General features: G+C 51.7%; 2 protein-coding genes and 1 long non-coding RNA gene across 14 annotated transcripts in view; all 3 read right to left on the reverse strand.

Annotated features, from left to right (window-relative positions):
- Positions 1–1,442, reverse strand: part of LOC122366826 (voltage-dependent calcium channel type A subunit alpha-1-like) — a 78,193-nt gene extending 76,751 nt beyond the window's left edge. For 4 of the 12 annotated variants that reach the window (XM_043339437.1, XM_043339438.1, XM_043339440.1 and 1 more), the window contains exon 1: positions 817–1,045. The gene's annotated coding sequence lies outside the window, so the exon portion shown is untranslated. Of the gene's footprint in view, positions 1–816 lie in introns of all 12 variants that reach the window. The other 8 variants (XM_043339436.1, XM_043339430.1, XM_043339431.1 and 5 more) reach the window with 5 other exon arrangements.
- A 2,347-nt stretch (positions 1,443–3,789) lies between these two features.
- On the reverse strand, positions 3,790–6,415 carry LOC122366827. Its single transcript, XM_043339444.1, has 2 exons — positions 4,129–6,415; positions 3,790–3,869 (listed from the first exon to the last, which is right to left on the reverse strand). Exon 1 carries the CDS (start codon positions 6,343–6,345, stop codon positions 4,765–4,767), a length of 1,581 nt encoding a protein of 526 aa, XP_043195379.1. The 5' UTR covers positions 6,346–6,415; the 3' UTR covers positions 3,790–3,869; positions 4,129–4,764.
- An 8,014-nt stretch (positions 6,416–14,429) lies between these two features.
- On the reverse strand, positions 14,430–15,077 carry LOC122366830. The gene is made up of 2 exons (XR_006253954.1): positions 14,769–15,077; positions 14,430–14,509 (listed from the first exon to the last, which is right to left on the reverse strand). It is a non-coding gene; the product is annotated as an uncharacterized LOC122366830 (long non-coding RNA).
- Positions 15,078–15,670: the final 593 nt, after the last annotated feature.

Below are 15,670 nucleotides of genomic sequence, written 5' to 3' on the forward strand. Positions count from 1 at the left end.
AAAATTTGGCGGCGCTGCGCGCCGCCGTTTTTGCACTATTTCCGAAAAACCTCAGGGGGGGGTTGATACAACCCCCCCCCCTAGGCGTTCTAGGGTTAAAAAGTAATTGACCGAATAACATAAAAATCATACCATTCACTGAAAATATATGCCGCATTGACTATTGGAAGTTTCAGTGTTGCATCTTTATCACTTTCTGAGAAATATTGATTCAAAGTTGGGAACGTTTTTTCTGGGCCACTCGGTATATATTCAGCAACATATGTGATGTGCACTATATATATTCCCTTGCTGAATATGACCCGACTTTAAGTAGTTTTATTTCAGCCTATAAAACATGAACAAGTCTCGTATAGTGAGCAGCAACCACAAATTAATGGTCTGAGTGATCTCGGGTTCGTTGAACCTGCCCGTAAATTTACAAACAGCTGTAAATGTTGAAATGAAGTTGCAGACTTGAATGTACCACTGACCATGTCAGGAATGTTACACGACCGAAAAGGCAGTTTTCATTTACGGAAGCGTCGATGGTCGATGCGACAAGATATAGTTTGTGACATTTTATAAAGAACAAAGGCAAATTGCGTGCACTTGCACATATTTTCAATTTAATCATGAGATGTAATATACAAATAAATCCTGCGACCCATCAGGCTATTGCGTAAAGAAAGTCAACCGAGACGCTTGCAAAGATTTCACTTCTTATTCCAGAAACGGATAGAAAAAGGTATAAATAGGCTGAAAACTGGGAGAGGAAGGCAGTTTCTGGAGACCTGTCGGCCAGTTTTGTGGCGGCTCGCTGCCGTCACCACTCACCTGTATCCAGCCTCCGTTTACGGTCACGCGCGGGCATCTCGAGTGGCCGCTCCGGAGAAGGTCGCAGTGCGGCACACGGCCCCCCGCATGGCCGACGGGCGGCTGGCGCGGAGAGATGGACGGGGCCCGGCGGGCGGCGCGCGGTGCCGCAGCGATCACTGCACCTCAGTCACTGACACGGAGTGGCGGCCGAGCACTCCTCCCGCCCTCCCGCCCGTCCTCAGAGGGCGTGTGCGCGCGGGTGTGGCGGACTGCGTGCGGAGGGTGGCCGGGGGTGTCACAGTGTAGGTGTGTGTGTGTATGTGTGTGAGTGTGAGTGTATGGATGCCGCTGTGCGGTCGCCGCTGGAGCCGCCTGCGCGGGGCAGTATTGAACCGGAGCCGGCCCGAGCTGCGCCGGCGGCGCTGCGCAGCGACACGTCACGTCGGTGCCACGGCCGCCCGGGGTCACGTCACGTCTCACAGGTCGCGTCTCGAGCTGGTCGTGGTGTCCCTCAGTCTCACTGTCCGCTGGTGGCGCAGGTACCGCGGCGGGACACTCGCCTGCGGCTGCGGCGCCCGTCGGCAGGAGGCGCGGTGCGCTGCGACCGCCCGAGTCCGTTCGATCGCGGCCCGCGCTCCGAGACTGGCGGTGTCTCCGCCCGCGGCGGCCCCTGGCGGCAGCGGCTGTACTGCCCCCGCCCCTCCCCCGGCGGTGCACCTGACCCCACCCCATCCCCCAGCGCACATGTGCGGTACCAAAGCCGACGACTGCTTCACTCCCGGGCAGGCGAAAATAAATACCGTCATATTCTATAGCAGCCGGACAGAGGCTGACAGCCAGGTCACGTCGAGACCGCTGCTGATTAGCCTCAATATGATGAACGTGAAAACTTATGACAATTCATAATCTAGCCGGCGCAGTTAGGCATCATACATAGCCTGTGCAGAACACGAGATCGGTAACCTACCTCGGACGTCTCACCATGTTTTCAAATAACAATATCTGATTGGTTACATGTGCTAGCGCAACGCTATATAAATCACCATGATCAAACGGACATTTCATATTTCTATTAGATAGTTGTTAACCCGCGCCCTGGTGTGGGTCTGAGCCACCTTCGCCCTGGTGGGGGGGGGCCAAAATGACCCCCCCGTCTAACTCGAAAACGAAGAGGGCTAGGAAGACGCGGAAAAAAGCAAACGAAAGCCCATAACAAGTACGTTCGAAAGTATTTCGGTCATTTTTTCGCTAAGGTCAATATTGAGGTCGCTAGAGGTCATCATAGGTCAAATTTCAGTGTTTTCGGTGTTGCCGGACATATTCCGCTGTAGCTCGGAAACTAGAAGAGCTAGAGAGCCGCGGAAAAAAGCAATCGATAGCTCTTTTCAAGCTCTTTCGCCAAGGTTTGTCAGATTTGACCTCAGCTCAACGGTTTGGCCTACAGAGGTCATGCAAGGTCAACTTGGCAAATTTTGTTGAAAATGTTTTTAACTATAGCATGCATTCACGAGAAAATAGAGAAACGATTCATGCACCATCGTGCTTGGCTCGTCGAGACGCGTCGAATGATATATAGCTTGACCTCGAAAGGTCATTTTGAAAATTTGACCTCAGGTCAAGGTCATGACCTTACCGAAATAGGTCATGCTGCATATCATTCGATCCGCATTGACGAGACAAACACGATAAACGTCGAACGGAGTCTCTATCTCTATTCAATAACAAGTAAGTGCAGAAAAACCGCTGGTGACCTCTGGTGACCAGGGAGATGACCTAGCGTGACCTCAGCGAGGTCACAAGCAAATGGTTTCACATGGGCTGTGATTTGCTGACCCAAGACACTTCAATAACGAAATATAGGATCAATCACGCCCGATTTAGCTGAAAAACAACTACTTTTCGATTCTCCCATTGACTTATAATGGGGAGCAGCGATGACCTGACCTGACCTTAGGTCACATTTATAAAAAATCCGAGATAGCCATTTTGTAGAGCTGGGTGACATCTTCAAGTACTGTAAATTTTACATCGATCGGATAAAAGCTGTGCCTTTGAGAGAGCTTTGAACTTTTTTAGAGGTGGTGTCAGTTTTGGTGACCTTGTGACCTGACCTGACCTGACCCGAACCCCCCAAAACAGGACATGATGTAAAAATGTTGAATAAACAGCTATACAAAGTTTCAGGGCGCTAACTCAAGTGGTTTCTGAGTTATCGCTGAAAAACCACAGGGGGGGGCCAAAATGGCCCCCCCCCACCAGGGCGAAGGTTAAAATAAAGTAGGCTGCATAAGAGCTCATAACGTTATGAATTCACCATAAAAGCGTCAATTTATTTGTTTTACATCCTTGAATCCTCATCAATCGTTACATGTTATTGAATATGCAATCGGCAAGCGCAACCTCCAAGCCACGGGCGTTTGGTACTTACGTTTATGTGAGGAAGTACAAAAAGATTATATGCAAAATAAGATAGCATTAATCAATTTCTCATTTAATTAAAAAAATATCCTGTAGTTCGCATCTAAATCTCTGCATGCGCGATGACATTTTCCCACTGGACCAGCGAGGCCTAATCTGCCGGCGCGGCCGCTAGATGTCTCTGGGTGTACAGCCTGAGTGGGTAGACTGTCCCGCCTGACACGTGAGAGAGGCCGTGACGGGACCAGGCGAACTGTGCAGGGGCTCCGCCACCGGAGTGGTCGCGAACTCGCGAGGCCCGGACCCCCAATAATTTCGTTTCCACATGGCAGCTGTGTGTATAAGGATGTGGATTTTTGGTCCGACCCCCTGCCCAATCCAAAACTGTGGAGGAGCCCCCGAGTTATCTTGAGAAATTCTTTTATCCGAGAGAAATTCTTGGAAGTTGGAAAGTCAGTCCCCAATAGGGATCTTGCATCTTTAAATGCCATCGAGCTGCGCTAATTTTTGTAGAAATTTTCGAAATAAAATACAATACCCTGTGATCTGGCCACCGGTTTTTACTACAAAGTGTTAGTCGGTCAGTATGTATTGGGATCATTCAGTAGTGACACCTTGCAGCGATCAGTGTGGACCGTGATGACCGTAGAAAACTGTGAAAACACATACAAAAGACAATTAACTCAATGCAGCTTACGATTCGCCCAAGGTCACTGGGGGGAACAGCCACAACAACACGTGAACTGCACATACCCAATAAACTGACAATTTAACAACGAAAATTATTTCTTAATCAGTCCGCAAGAGACAATTTCAGATAGGTAGCCAGCTGGCACTGTGAGACAAACGAATATGCATTTATGACAGAGCGAATAAGCATTACACGGTTTGTGTCAGTGTATGGCTACTCACTTCGTCCGGGACGATAGGCGACTTTAGTACAAATGTCAGTGACTCAGTATGGTGATACAGCCAACTGCACCGTCAGTATAGCCGGCAATAATATTTCGGCTTCAGTATCGGTCCAAGTGGCAATCACTGTTCAGCAAACCGTACTTCACTGCGCCCCGATCAGGACAGCTCTGATGCCGTTCAACATGCGTCACATATCATTACAAATCGTCTGGGGCGGTCACCTGAAAATAGCAAATGCAGTCGTTTAGACAAAGCAGCCCTCACTCAGGCTCTTGCATAACAAAACCTAAACAACCCGTAACGGCGGGAACATGGCTCCCCAAAATTAGGCACAGCTCTCCTAATTTTCCTTACGCACTGAGGCGGTTATGGGCCGCCGTCGCGCGGCAACGTCACATTGCGACGGGACGCGCGAACAACCGAATGTTCGTCAGTAGCCACAGGCGAGCCCACGTAACGCCGTACACTGTCGAGCGAGAAAGTAACGAAATATCACTTCTGACATAGCAATATGAAACACGGGCGCCGTCGTACTGCCATCCGCACAGCGGAGCACAATGCACCAAAGTTCAGACCGGGTATCAGCGCTCACAAGCGTCTCGGTCTTATCGGTCGCGCTCCGACCAAATCACGCTACTCAGCACAACGGCTCCCCGTCGCGGAATCTCCATCCCCGCTCTTCACGAGGAGAATCAGTTTGTGGACGGGTCTGTCATATTCACTGTTGCCAATGCGCACACGCACACTCCTCACTAGACCGTCGGCACCTGTGTGCGCGTCGACCACTCGTGCGAGCGGCCACCTGTTGCGTGGAGTGTCCTCGTCGACGACAATGACGATGTCGTCCTGACTGACGTTCGGCTCTGGATGATTCCACTTTCGTCGCTCCTGGAGAGACGGAAGGAACTCTCTCCGCCAGCGCTGCCAAAACTGATTGGCGAGGTACTGGACCCGGCGCCAGCGCTGTCTCCCGTAGATGTCAGGCCGGCAGAACTTCCCAGGGAGAGGGAGCACTACCTTTGACTTTAAGGTGAGCAGCTGGTCGGGAGTGATCGGCTCAACTACACTAGTGTCATTCATACTGACACAAGAGAGAGGGCGACTATTGGCTACTGCTTCCGCTTCCGTCAGTAGAGTTCTGAGCAGCTCGTCATCCAGCTGCTGACCGAGATCTTGAAGGAGACTGTTCAGCGCAGAGCGGACGGTGCGTATCTGCCGCTCCCACGCACCTCCCATGTGGCTGGCCTTGGGTGTGATGGGGTTGAACTGTACCCAATCACAGTTGTCCTTTAACAGAGTGCGCCGGATGTTGTCGTGGTCCATCTCAGACAAAGCAGCTTCTAGATGTCCTCTTCCTCCGATGAAGTTCGTACCTCGGTCGTGATACAGAGCTCGAACCTTTCCTCTTCGGCAGGTGAATCGGCGGTAGGCATTGATAAAAGCATCCGCCGTCATTGAGTTGAGGGTCTCTAGATGAATAGCCCGTGAACTTAGACATGTGAATAGGATCCCCCATCGTTTGACTTCACTGCGCCGTTCTCTGACGAAGAACGGTCCGAAGCAGTCAACACCTGAGTGGGTGAATGGCTCCGCTTCGTCTACACGCTCGCTGGGAAGATCTGCCATTTTCTGACTGCAAGGCGTTCCTCTCAGCCTCCTGCACTTGATGCAGTTCTTGATGTGACGGCCCACAGCCGATCTTCCTTTCACAATCCAGTATCCAGACATCCGGATTTCGCTCAGCGTCAGCTCCCTTCCTGAGTGACACGTCCTCTCGTGGTAGGCTGCAACGACAAGACGAGTCACGTGATGAACCTTTGGCAAGATCACTGGATGTACCACGTCGAAGGGCTGTCCACTCCTCTTCAGCCTTCCTCCGACGCGCAGGAGTCCGTCATCTGCAACGAAGGGATCCAGTCGGTACAGATGACTCCGTTTCTTCACTCGAACTTCAGTTGAGGGCTGAGGTATCGTCAGAGTCGCAACTTCGTCCCCAAACACCTGCTGCTGCACACTCTTCAGTATGACGAGCTCAGCTCTCTTCATCTCTTCTGCTCCAACTGGTGATTCTGTCAACGATGGAACAAGTTCAGCGTCACTGCTTTGACGTTTTTGTCTCACTCGCTCCAGCAGACGTCTCCCGTATCTGATACAGATCGCGATCGCTCGTCTTGCCCTGAACCAGCTAGAGAACACGACTAGCCGGTCAGACATGTTTGGAAAACCTTCGACCTGTTTGGAGCGCGTAGTCAGAACTGTTTTCTTCTTGACCTCCGGGTCGTCATCTTGGAGTTCAACGTGAGCTGCTTCATTCGGAAGTTCTCCTGCTTGAAGAAACTTCGGTCCACGCCACCAGAGATCACAGTCCTTGATGGCCGCTGCCTGCAGTCCACGGGAGGCCAGATCTGCTGGGTTTTCATCTGACTGTACATATCTCCACTGATCGGGAGTGGTGTGTTGTCGGATCTGCTGCACGCGGTTCGCGACAAACACGTGAAATCGCCGGGTTTCGTTGTGTATATATCCTAGAACGACCTGACTGTCCGTCCAGTAGTAGTGCTCGATGCCGGTGATGTCGAGCTCCTCTTGCAGAAAGCATCCAACTCTCACGGAGAGAGCGGCCGCCATCAGCTCCAGTCGAGGAATTGTAGTCGATCGCTTGGGAGTCACCTTTGACTTGCTCATCACAAGACACGTCGCAATCAGGTCGTGTTCGTCCTTCATACGGAGATAGGAGCACTGCCCGTATCCGACGGTACTGGCGTCAGAAAAATGATGCAGTTCGTACAGCTTCATCTTGCCGCCGCCAGGTTTGTAGCATCTTGGTATCGGTGTCTCTGAGAGAAGGAGCACGTCTCTCTTCCAATCCAACCAATGGGCCACCGTCTCTTCTGGGACAGCTTCATCCCAGCTGTATCCGTCGCAGCACAACTGCTTGATGATTCTCTTTCCCTCCAAGATCACTGGGGAGACGAGACCCAGTGGATCATACAGCGAAGAAACTGATGATAAAATCCCTCTTCTCGTCATCGGCTTGTCCGGAATCACAGCGTGAAAGCTCAGCGTGTCTTCCACCGTATCCCACTTGATACCCAGGGCCTGCTCGAACTGACCTGAGTGCTGGCGACCGACTTCCACCGATGGGTCGCACCCAGTGGCACCAGGCGATAGTGCTTTTAGCACCGACGGTTCGTTCGACACAAACTTGTGAAGCGTGAAACCGCCTTCTGCACACAGCTGGACAGTGTCACGGGCCAGCCGTATAGCAGCATCCGAGCTTTCCACGCTTGTGACGCCGTCATCAACGTAGAAGTTTCTACGTACAAACTCGGACGCTTCTCTTCCGTGTGTCGGTTCATACTTTTCTGCTATCATGTTCAGCGCGTACATCGCGCACGCAGGCGATGACACCGCACCAAACAGATGAGTGGTGACCCTGAACTCAGCTGGCTCTCGACTCGTGTCGCCCTGTTCCCACCACAGAAATCTCAACAGATTCCTGTGCTCCTTGCTGACACCAACCTGGTTAAACATCGCCTTGATGTCGCAGCTCAGAGCCACTCTTTCTTTCCGAAATCTCACCAGGATTCCTGCCAGACTGTTCACGTAGTCCGGGCCCTGGAGCAGCTCGTTGTTCAATGAAGCACCTTGATATTCCGCGCTGCAGTCATAAACTACACGTATCTTGTCCTTTCTCGGATGAACGACAGCGTGATGGGGAACGTACCAGGTCTTTCCCTCTTTGACGTCGTCGTCGTCTGGGACACATTCAGTGTATCCTGCTGCGAGCGACTCGTTCATGGAGTTCTCGTAGGCGTCCTTCAGACCAGGATCTTGGGCAAACCTTCTCTTCAGACTGTGTAGACGTTTTATGGCCAGGTACCTGTTGTCTGGAAATGTCACTTCTGGATCCTTCAGAGGCAGTGGTCCCTCAACATGACCATCCTCCCGCTGGTGGAACTGTTCCTTCATCACCTTCTGGAACTTCCGGTCGTCCTGAGAGACCTTCTTGTGAGCGCCTTCATCCAGAAAGTCCGCTTCCAGCATGCGTGCCACTTGCATCGGGCTCACTTCCTGCACACGCGTCTTGAACGCAAAGTGGCATACCGACACTTCATCTGGCCCTACGCGCGCACAGTGACACGTCGAAGTGATGTTGGGCCCGTGCGTAATACCCACGATGGTCCACCCCAGCTCCGTTCTCATTGCCCAGGGATCGTCACTGTCAACTGAAACCACCTCTTTCGGCTTCAATGCGCGTGCGCAGTTCACACCTATGAGCAGGCCAATTTCAGCTTCAGGGAAGTATGGGGGCAGTTCTTCCTCCAGATGAGCCAGATGCCTCCAGTTTCGAGCTGTTTCTCGCTTCGGTATCAGCCACCTTTCTGCCGGTATCTCATCACGAGAATACGTCGCAGGTAGCATGATACGGTCCGGTGCATTCAGTCCCTGAACTGACAGGTTTGTCACTCTCTTGGTCACAACTCTGGTCTTGCCCGCTATGGTGCTGAGCTGAAGAGTCACGTCTTCTCCTTGTCCAGAGACCTGTCTGAGCGTTGATTCTTGAATGAAACAGGCATCCGATTGAGGATCTAGCACAGCATAGACTGTCAGCTGTTGTGACGGTTCCAGCTCGTTGCGCAGAATGACCGGCACGATCATGGTGTGAGAGCATGGTGGCACGAACGAGGCGTTGCGTTCAGCTCCTTCACCTTCAACCGCAACCTTCAGGGACGTAGCTTGGGTCTGAGTACACCTGTTCGTGTGTGACTTGTATTGTCTTCTGTTGTCACCGACTGCTGCTGCCATCCTTTGTCCTGTCGACGCGCCTCGCGTTCCTGCCCTTGCGTCGTCATGGAGCAACGTCGGATGAGAGCGTCCACATCTGTCACAGCTTCGCCGACTTCGGCAGTCTCTCCAGATGTGCCCTCTGCACAAACACCCTCTGCACAGCCCAAGTCGTGTTACAGCGTCATGTCGCTCGGACACTGACATGTTCTTGAATGTCTGGCAGGATTCTACAGGATGCAGTGCCGAACAGATCCTGCAGAGTCTGGCAGTTCTGTCTGTCTGTCGTGCATTATCTGACTCTTGACGTGGTGCTGATGTCCTCCCATCGGACGAAACGGACGAGAAGAACGTGCGCTCGTTCTCCTTCCTGCGTTGGCCAGCATTGGTCGTTCGTCTTGTTCCACCAGCTTCGTCGGACCTGTCCAATACCGGGCCGCACGCCACTCTTGCTTCCTTGCTGAGGAAGTCCGCGAACTCTGCAAACGACGGATAGCCGGGAGAACAACCTTCTTGTGGCTCGTACAACCTGACGTCAACCACGCGTCTCCACCTGTCGACGATGTATCGTGGCAGTTTTTTGAGGATCACGTTGTTCTCATCATAGACCCCTTTAAACATGGACTGTGCACTGGCTTAGCCTAATCGACATTTGAGGCAAAATTTTACAAGCTTCTTAAATCACTTTAAATTGGTAGAATGGCCGCGAAAATTTATCTACAGATTCGTCTGGCCTTCATCTTTTGAATGAAAGTTCTATAATCATAAACAATTAAATATTTTTGGATAAAATTGATCTTTTGTAGACTCTGTTCTCTATCGCAACTGCAGGATTAAAATATGCAACCGAACGGAAGTGTCCCTTAAGACGACAAACGTGACGCGACATGCAGCGAAATTTTGGAAAATAAAATCTATCACATGGTTGTTATGCACATCGAAGGACATCTCCGTCCATCTTGCTGTCCATCTGTCAGTTTTTGAAGTGGTTTGGTAAGTTTATTCATGTTTTAATTGTTAACACTTCGCTGATATGTAGATTTAAGTAGGCATACATTTTTAAAATGGCACGTAAATGTGCTGCTCTTAAGTGTAGATCTGGTTATAAACAGAAAAAGTCTGTTTTCAAATTCCCTGTGGAGAAAACCCGTCGTCAGAAGTGGATAGAGGTACTAAAGCCCCTGAAGCCAATATCTCTGGACTACAGTGGAGTGTGAGCTGCATTTCTCGACGGAGAGTTTTTGCGAGGAAGCACTAACAGCCAGAAGAACTGACCGAAAAAATCTGCGTTTGAGACCAGATGCAATTCCAAGCATATATACGCTTCCCATCAAGTAAGTGCCTGACTATATATTTTTTTATGTGAGAAACTACCATTTCGTCAAAATATGTAAAGTAATCGTAACGAACTTCTCCAAGCCGTCCAGAGGACTCCGCCTCCCCGCGGTGGACGGTGGGGGGAAGGCCAGCCATGGCCGACCCCAGGCATGTGCGGCCCGCAAGCCGCACAAGCAAACCAAATGGAGTCCGAACTGCCCCCGACGTGCGGGATGCCGTGGTGCTGGTGCCCTGCGGCCCCGCCGTCTCGCAGCCGTTCCGGTGGTGTCGGGGGACTGGCAGCCCCCTGGTGCCGTCGTCACCCACCTACCAGACCACCATCATCTACACATCTCCGCGGGTTCGGGCGCGCCGTGTGGCACCGGCGTGGCCCGGCCCGCGTAGAAGTGAGGCCGGACACCCCCGTCGTGAGGCCCGACGGCGGGGGTCTGCGAGACCGTGGCCCGAGGGTGCCCCGGGGCGGCAACAGCCGGCGCGCCAAGAACCGGAGATACCGCCACAACTGCCAAGTCCGAAGCCGCCTGCTGTTGGTCAGCTGGAACGCGGAGGGAGTCCTCAACAAGACCGGAGAGCTCAGCCGCTGGCTGTCGGACATGAAGGTGGACGTGGTGGCACTTCAAGAGGCCCAGTTGGCGGGCGGAGCGCTGGCAGTGCCGGGATACCAGACGGCCGCGGTAACGCGGAGGGCCCGTGGCAGGCGAGGTGAGGGGTCGTTCCGAGGAGGAGACGTCGTTATCCTCGTCAGGAACGGCCTCAACTTCCAGACCATCCGGGAGTCGCCTCTCCAGCCGCAGGACGACACTACCGAGTGGTGCGCCATACGCGTCATCTTGAGCGCACCAAGACCAACCACCCAACTCAGACACCATCTCGACATCTACAACGTCTACCGCCCGCCCATCAGGACGTCCGCGACTGACGAGCGGGTGGACTTCTTCTCACTGGAGGCCTTCCCGACCCTGGGCAACGTCATCATCATGGGGAGACGTTAACGGTCACCACCCCGCCTGGGATGTTCATTGTTATAACCCAGACGAGGTCGGCCGACGCGTCTATGACTGGGTCAGCGAGAAGGACTGGCAGGTCCTCAACACCGGCGCATCGACAAGGAGCGGCTACGGAGAGGAGGCGCAGCACAGCACCCCGGACGTCGCGCTGGCACACAGCAACCTGGCGCGGCGCTGCACGTGGCAAGCCGGAACAGACCTAGGCAGCGATCATCTGCCTCAGGTCATCACGGCTGCTATCTCCGGCTCTCGCCCTCGCCGAATCAGGAAAGAGCGCTGGGCCTTCCACAAGGCCGACTGGGCTGGCTTTGCCGCTGCCTGTGAGGTGGCGGCTGGTGCCATGTCCGGGGAGGACTCTGTGGAGCGGCTCGCCACGGCCTTCAGCGGTGCCATCAGCGGAGCGAGCGGGAAATACATCCCGCGGGGCGCTCGCGCAGACCCGCAGCCGTGGGCTCTCGACGAGGAGCTGGTGCGAGCCGTGGCAGAGCGCCGGGCAGCGAGGACAGCCGTCCAGGTGGACCCGTCTCCGGAGAACCAGGCTCTCTGGAAGGAGAAAAAGCGGAGAGCTGCGGACGCTGAGGTGGAGGCCAGGCAGCGCTCGTTCCGCGAGTTCGCCTCGACAGAACTCAACCGACCGGCGGCACTCGGACATCCGGCTCCAGCCATCTGCCACTTGTCTCAAAATCACTGAGGACATATGCTCCATCTTCAGGTCCCTGAGAGTTGAGGCTAAAACCCGCGCCATTTTGTTTGGGTGCACAAACCCCAGGAGAGTGTTTAAGGAGATATCGCTGAACCTCTTGGAAGAAAAAAAAGGCTCCCAGCTGGAGTGCGCGGCTGGTCACAAACTCAGCAAACTCATCTTGCCCACCATGGCGGGGGCGCTGTTCAACGCTTGCATCTCCAATCATGCCAAGGACCTGAACAGCCTAGCACACGCCGAAAAGAGGCCAAAGCAAGCACAGGGACGCGCTGGTCGAAGAAACTCGGATTCCGACAAGATCCGAAAGCTGACTGGATCGAAATGAGTGAACATTTGAACGCCTACGTTCTCCGGTACCTGATCTCAGGTTCTCAGGTACATTCAGACTTCGGGTCAGAGTTGGGTGGGAAACTACTGAGAGAAGTAAATAGGAAGGCATGCATGTGTATTTTTGCACAATACAAAATAAACTACTCGCAGCATTATTTGATAGTTTTCGTTTGAAAGGTGGGGTGTTTAACTAAGCGTCAAGTTTCGAGGAAAACGCAACTTTATGCGGGAGTCGATCCCCGATCATTAAAGTGCAGGGGTCGCCCCCCTCGCCCTGACCTCTCCGTTGGCCATGTCCCTTAGAATAAGTTAGTTGCGTTTCTTTTAAAGCTATTGTGATTATGAAATATCTAAAGCGCAACAAAAAGCACCGAATCGAATGTAATGCTAGATTCATTGTTTACATAGGAGGCAAAATTTTGCCTCAAATGTCGATTAGGCTAAGCCAGTGCACAGTCCATGTTTAAAGGGGTCTATGTTCTCATCCACTGAGTCCAGTGAGGCCAGTCCACTCACATGTCTTGATGCTGTCTTACAGCTCTCGAGGTAGTCAGCTAGTTGTCTCAATGCTTTCCCGTCGCCGGGTCGAACTGCAGGCCACTCATGGATGCGCTTGCGGAAGGCATTGGCAGTTATGAAGGTGTTACCGTACCTATCATGGAGTTTCTTCTTGGCATTGTCGTATGCATCTGTAGTATTCAGGTGCAGCAGGCTTTCAATCATCGATCTGGCTTCTCCTCTTGTGTATCTGGACAGAAAGTGTAGACGCTCCTGCGGGCAGGCTGTCCTGTTCTCGATGTATGTTTCAAAGCTGTTCATCCACAGATGGTACCTCTCCTCTTCTCCAGAAAACACATCTGGCTCGATAGCTGGTAGACGGGCGCGCTTGCTCTGCTCCACCAGCAGCTCGGAGAGACCTTTCAACACATTTGTTGTGTTGTCGTCTTGATCTTGTTGGTCATGATCGGGAGGCTGGCCGCGTGGCTGAAAACTTGGTGCCTCCACATTCAAGCTACCTCCAGCAGGTCCAGTCGCTGCTGCTGCGTGCGACTCACTGGGAGGCATGCCAGGTGAGGTTAACATCGGTCTTGCTCCACTTGAGGGTCTCTGTTCATTACCCTCCTGAGACAGCATCCTCTGTTCTTCCAACACTGCTTGCTGTGCTTGTGGTTCATTTGGTGGGCCGTCTTCTGCAGCGCTGTCATCCAGTTCTCTTTCAAACCTTTCCTCCACGACTTCCTCTTGCATTTCTTGAACGGCCATCTGAGTCTCCAGCTCCAATGATTCCTGTTTCCACTCGAGCTCTTGGCGCTGTCTATCCAGATCCTGTTTTCTGTTCAACATCTTCAGCTTTGCTTGAATCTCGGCCTTGTTGTGTTCCGCCTGGATGCGCATCAGCTGGAGACCAGACTTGACTGACTTAGAGGAACCAGATTTTGTTGACACACCAGCGCGTGAGAGTGGTTTGACACTTGTTTTCTTCAGTGTGCTCTGGTACTCTTCAAGAGCAGTCTTAATCTGGTTCACAGTCTCCATGGTTTTCTTATGTGTCTCAGTGTGTCTCTGAAAGTCTTCTGGGGAGAGAAGATGCTGAAGATCTTGTTCCACCTGTCCCAGAGAAATGTAGGTGTGAATCTACTTAGCAACATCTTCTTCCATGATGCCCGGGAGTATCTCGACTGAAGTATCATCATGCCGCACAAGCTGCGAGCCGAGCTTCATCAGGTCCTGCAGCTCCCGTTTGAACGCCTTTGTTTTCAAGCTGGTCTGGTACTCTCTCCCAGCTTCAGTTGGAGTGATGGTCCTGCCTGACATCGACTTGTTGCCTGACATGTCCATCTTCTGACTCCGGCACAGGAAGCCTCCGACAGAAAAGAGTGAGAGAGATAACAACAAAGCTGCACTACTTGTAAGACCAGATGACATGAAGTTGTCGAGGTTTGTCAACTGTAGGAAATTAGGACATTCTATAATACAGGATATCTCAGTTAATATTGTTAGTCTCCTTGAAGAAAGAGCATATCAGTAGGGTCTATACTGTCCCGTGAAAAACCTCAGAAACTTATCTACTGTGGCCAATCGTCCTAATGGAATTTTCTACTGATCTGGCCACCGGTTTTTACTACAAAGTGTTAGTCGGTCAGTATGTATTGGGATCATTCAGTAGTGACACCTTGCAGCGATCAGTGTGGACCGTGATGACCGTAGAAAACTGTGAAAACACATACAAAAGACAATTAACTCAATGCAGCTTACGATTCGCCCAAGGTCACTGGGGGGAACAGCCACAACAACACGTGAACTGCACATACCCAATAAACTGACAATTTAACAACGAAAATTATTTCTTAATCAGTCCGCAAGAGACAATTTCAGATAGGTAGCCAGCTGGCACTGTGAGACAAACGAATATGCATTTATGACAGAGCGAATAAGCATTACACGGTTTGTGTCAGTGTATGGCTACTCACTTCGTCCGGGACGATAGGCGACTTTAGTACAAATGTCAGTGACTCAGTATGGTGATACAGCCAACTGCACCGTCAGTATAGCCGGCAATAATATTTCGGCTTCAGTATCGGTCCAAGTGGCAATCACTGTTCAGCAAACCGTACTTCACTGCGCCCCGATCAGGACAGCTCTGATGCCGTTCAACATGCGTCACATATCATTACAAATCGTCTGGGGCGGTCACCTGAAAATAGCAAATGCAGTCGTTTAGACAAAGCAGCCCTCACTCAGGCTCTTGCATAACAAAACCTAAACAACCCGTAACGGCGGGAACACCCTGGGCTCATTTTTCCGTCGCAAGTAGCACCGGCCTCCCGGAGCCATCTGCTGTCCAACCGCCCAGCCTCCAGTTCCCGGGTGTGTGGATGGGCACTATTGACGTCGCCAAATAAAGTTTTGCGTATAAGTGAACATAATGCAAAATAATCTTGCGTAGTATTCACTTTCAATATATATACCTATTACTGGCCTAGGTAATCCCAAAGACAAAACATACCTACCTACAGAGGTGAATAAAACTCAAAAGCTGTCACCTACGCGATGTCTAGCTGTCACGATTTTTTTACAAGTCATCTTGAAACAGTAGGTACCATATTTTTACATTTTCTCATCACCTTTGAAGGCATAACAAAATTGAAAGTGAGGCTAGAATGTTAGAAAGAAACTGACCTTTCAAATTTCGGCCTCTGGGCATTACAACGCATCAACACATTTCAGTGGCACAACAACAATAAATAAATCACTATCATCCAACTTACCTATAGGTCTGATCGACTTCCTAGCTCGTCCTGGCTTCCTGATCCAGTTCAATCAGAACTCACGAAAGGATTGTCACTGATTCACTTGCCTTTGCTGCAGTAGT

Source organism: Amphibalanus amphitrite, unplaced genomic scaffold, assembly GCF_019059575.1.
Source record: "Amphibalanus amphitrite isolate SeventyFive unplaced genomic scaffold, NRLGWU_Aamphi_draft 000833F_arrow, whole genome shotgun sequence".
Classification (NCBI taxonomy): Eukaryota; Metazoa; Arthropoda; class Thecostraca; order Balanomorpha; family Balanidae; genus Amphibalanus; species Amphibalanus amphitrite.